Here is a 3,857-nt window from a genome sequence, read left to right as displayed (position 1 = left end):
TGACATTCATGATCGAACACATTATTACCAGTGTTTGATTTGTTAGGTTTTAGATATAGGTATAAAAATAGAATTTTATATACAATTTAGATTTTAAGACGTTGAATTTATGTTTACTATCGTTAATAGTAAGAGTTGCAGTTTCGAGTGCTTGGGTTGATAGGCTGTTGACTGACAGGGAATTGCTTTGTATCCAGTGATCGGCTGTCTGTGATGACCACGTCCTCGTAAGGTTTATTGTTGCTTGGGTCAACTCTCAGGTTCTGCACTTTATCCACGGTACACTAAAAGAGAGATGGAATTTTTTTATTCAATAACGTCCAAATGCACCGTTAAATCTGTTTCAACAGAATACGTATATCAAAATCAATATTGACATAAATTTATTTATTAGAACCAGTAGTGGAGTCAATATGAAAGTATTAGATGACAGACCTGATAAAACACGGCTTTAGTCTGATCTAACCAAAAAAGACAAAAGAACTAAGAGACATTTGGTGCTACTTGATTTCACAGAGATGTTCTATGTAATGAAAGTAAGGTATAGATGAATCGTACTCACCCATCCATCGAGAAGCTTTCCAAAACAGACATGCTTTCCAACCAGCCAAGGTGTGTCAGCTGTGGTGATAAAGAATTGTGAATCGTTGGTATCTTTACCAGCGTTTGCCATACATAGCCAACCTAGTATTGACAATCAAATTAACGATTTATATCTAACCATGAACATATAAACGACTGGACATCCATCTCCTTTGTATTTTTGAAGATAACACTGCTAGCTTCGTTGCCGCCTCGTTAAAATCATCAAATGAAACAATAAATTCTGATGGTATACCTCTTGGGAATACCTTGCTAACAACGTCAAAATTTCGACAAAAGTCTTTGTTGTTCTACTTTTCTCAAGTCTTTTATCTATATCATAACAAATATAACAGAGGCAAAATCATCGTCAGCTTGTCAAAACTCCGACTAATATTTCCAAATTTTGACTTAAAAGTGTCTAATAATTTTAGAGAGTGTCACATTCTAATTTTAATATTCTTATGACACAGGCTCTCAACTTTGGCAAGCTATTTTTTTCAAGTCAGAAAAAAAATTATTGGAGTGACAAAAGGGATTCAAAAGTATACACGCAGTTGAAATTCTGCATTTCAGAGTTGAAAATGTTGATGAAATGTTCGTGAAAAAATTTGAAAATAATTTTTTTGTGCATTAGGAGTAATGTTCAAGCTCTATCAATCATTTTACCTAAACAAATCAAAGAAATAAAATTACGACGGAATATTGTCGGATTTTTTATAGCAATTTTGAAATACAGGCGGCAACGAAGCTCGCTTCAAAGAGATAATAAAAGATAGATGTCCAGTCGTTTATATGTTCATGATCTAACTTAAGCAAACTTATTTCAAACTTGACACCTTTCTATAACTGGATATAATTAGCATTACATAAATTTCTCCACGTGAAACAAAGGTGGTTGCTTTAAAATCCAACATTTTTGATGATTAGGAGTGGAACCTATCCTAAACCAATAAAACACAAGGAGACTGGGTTCGAGCAATGACGTCAAAATATCTGAAATTATTGCATTGATTCGTTTGTCGCTCCTTTCTGGTAAACTCTAGCTCCCCATGCTTTAACGGTTGATAGTTGCATTTGTATGTCGTGAGATCATTGAATTAGCACAGAATGCACCTACCTGGACCGTTAGGGGTGATTTTGAAATTTTCATCAGCAAAGTGATCACCATAAATACTTTTACCACCAGTTCCATCTCCGTTCGTTATATCACCACCTGTTAGAAGGGAGAAGGAGAAATGCTAATTGACTGTTAATCTGTAATTAAAATGTCATCTTAAAATGTATTCGCCTGAAAATTTCGAATCATACTTTAGAGTTACAGTGATTGTTCTCTTCCAGTATAATAACACCCTATTGTGAGAAACTGGAAAGTCCAATGTGTTTTCCATATGGCAGAAAGGCAGAATATGTTGTTTGATCTCTTTGTAGAAAATGATGCTATTTTGTTCTGTTACCTTGAACCATGAAATCCTTGATGTCTCGATGAAATTTGCTGCCACGAAAACCAAACCCATACTAGAATAAAAAAATACAAGAAGTAGTAGTTCGAAGTAGCTCCATAAGAAGTCAGCATTATTGATTGAAAAATATTTTGAAGGGATACCCTATTGCCCGTTCAAGTCATTAATGCTGTTTATTAACTTTGGCTTGTGAGAGCCAAGTAATAATGATTCTCACCTCATGATTGGCGAGTGCCACAAAATTGGCCACAGTTTTGGGTACAGCACATCCAAACAATCCGATTAATAAGTCGCCTTCTTTTCGTCCACCTATTGATATTCCCATCGTTACTTCTTTCGTTACTTCGTAATCGTTGCATGGATACATACTCGGTCCCATACCTCCGATACCACCGTCACGGGACCGAGCCTTCTCCTCTTGTTTTAAGAACAGTTCTTCTTCAAGGGACCCAAGAGCTCCGAGACCATTTCGATTTTTACCGAATGCGCTAAAACTGGAATCTGGAATGGAAGTGGTAAACATTGGATTATCAAATTGACTCGGACTTTATGAAAAATGGAGAAGATAAAGAAGGCTTTTTGGCTTGGTTTAGCATCCAAGATTGGTTAACTTTTGTGACGAGTTCTTTACGCTTTCAAAATTTAAACAAGCGACGCTGAACTCGACAAGCATGGGACCGAACTCGATAATCATTACCTTCCTCTCCATGGTGAAAAACATTTCCATTTTTATCGTCAGCTTGAAAAGAATTTAATAACTCTTTAATTGATGAATCATAATCATCTTTAGCCTCGAAATTCTTTCCAATACCGGCCTGTGCTAACGAACTGACATCTTTGTTAAACTCTGCTTCTGACACATCTTGAGATGGTTTACCTATCATTCCTGCTAGTTCATTCCCTGAATCTCTCACCACGTGGTTATCGTCTAAACCAACATTACCAGCGTTGAGAAGGTTTTGTAAGTCCTCGATCTGTCGTCCATAAACAACACTGACCAGTAATGCGCAACATGAAACCAACAACATTTTTTTGTTTCCTGAAAAACAGTATAAAAGAATGATAAATTTCTTTATGAAAATACCTCAACTTTAACTTGAAAACAAATCCTGGGTACATAAATCATATGGAGATATTTTCAATTTTTAAATCACGATTTACAATATATGTTCCATTCGATTTACTTGTTTAAATGTTTCTTTATAAAACTGTTGCATTTTGCAAACGAATTTACATGAAATTCTAACCAACATGATTCCTCATTATTTATAGCGGCAGAGAAAAAGTTATCTTGCTAATTCTATTATTGCGAAATATGGGGTTTACCCCAGTCATTCTGAATTCAGAAAGCGATGTTTCAAAATTGAAATATAGGTGTTCCAGGGGGTAGTTACTCAAATCATTCAGAAAATGATGAAAACTTTAGAAAATATAGAAATTATTCAGCATAATTACGGGAAAACGATATTTCATTTTTCAAGACACTCGATTCAAAAGACATAAAAATACTAAGCCTTAGGGGATATATGGGCGGGTATGTAATGCTCCCTGTTGTAAATTTTAACCGTTCTATTTATTTTTCTAGCGGAGGTTAAAAAAATATTTACTTATGCTTCTATACTGTATTTGGGGTACTGTAATGATAGAGCTGTTGTGTTAGACGGCGGTTGTAGAAATTAATGACGATATTTCCGGTGTTTGGATTACTCTTAGGTCCCAAATAAACGGGGGGGTTCAAATAAAGGGGGGGTTTGGAAAATTTTCAAAATTCCAAAGAACTAAATAAATTGTACTTCTGAAAACCCCAAAATA

At 35.1% G+C, this 3,857-nt stretch overlaps 1 protein-coding gene across 1 annotated transcript; it reads right to left on the bottom strand.

Annotated features, from left to right (window-relative positions):
* LOC136800687 (peptidyl-prolyl cis-trans isomerase B-like) lies at positions 1-3,090 on the bottom strand. The gene is made up of 6 exons (XM_067057346.1): positions 2,743-3,090; positions 2,263-2,546; positions 2,040-2,100; positions 1,703-1,798; positions 563-684; positions 1-284 (listed from the first exon to the last, which is right to left on the bottom strand). Exons 1-6 carry the CDS (start codon positions 3,071-3,073, stop codon positions 123-125), a joined length of 1,056 nt encoding a protein of 351 aa, XP_066913447.1. The 5' UTR covers positions 3,074-3,090; the 3' UTR covers positions 1-122.
* Between the last annotated feature and the right edge of the window lie 767 nt (positions 3,091-3,857).

Source organism: Clytia hemisphaerica, unplaced genomic scaffold, assembly GCF_902728285.1.
Source record: "Clytia hemisphaerica strain Z4C2 unplaced genomic scaffold, Clytia hemisphaerica genome assembly, whole genome shotgun sequence".
Taxonomy (NCBI): domain Eukaryota; kingdom Metazoa; phylum Cnidaria; class Hydrozoa; order Leptothecata; family Clytiidae; genus Clytia; species Clytia hemisphaerica.
The sequence above is the reverse complement of the archived record's forward strand: the minus strand, read 5'-3'. Positions and strand labels throughout refer to the sequence as shown.

Bases quoted from the DNA above. Each gene is read 5' to 3' on its own strand.
- LOC136800687 (XM_067057346.1), bottom strand. From the start codon at position 3,073: ATGTTGTTGGTTTCATGTTGCGCATTACTGGTCAGTGTTGTTTATGGA. The intron at 2,547-2,742 runs GTAATGATTATC...CTTCCATTCCAG, and splicing joins TTTTCACCATGGAGAGGAAG to ATTCCAGTTTTAGCGCATTC. The intron at 1,799-2,039 runs GTAACAGAACAA...CCCTTCTAACAG, and splicing joins CAAGGATTTCATGGTTCAAG to GTGGTGATATAACGAACGGA.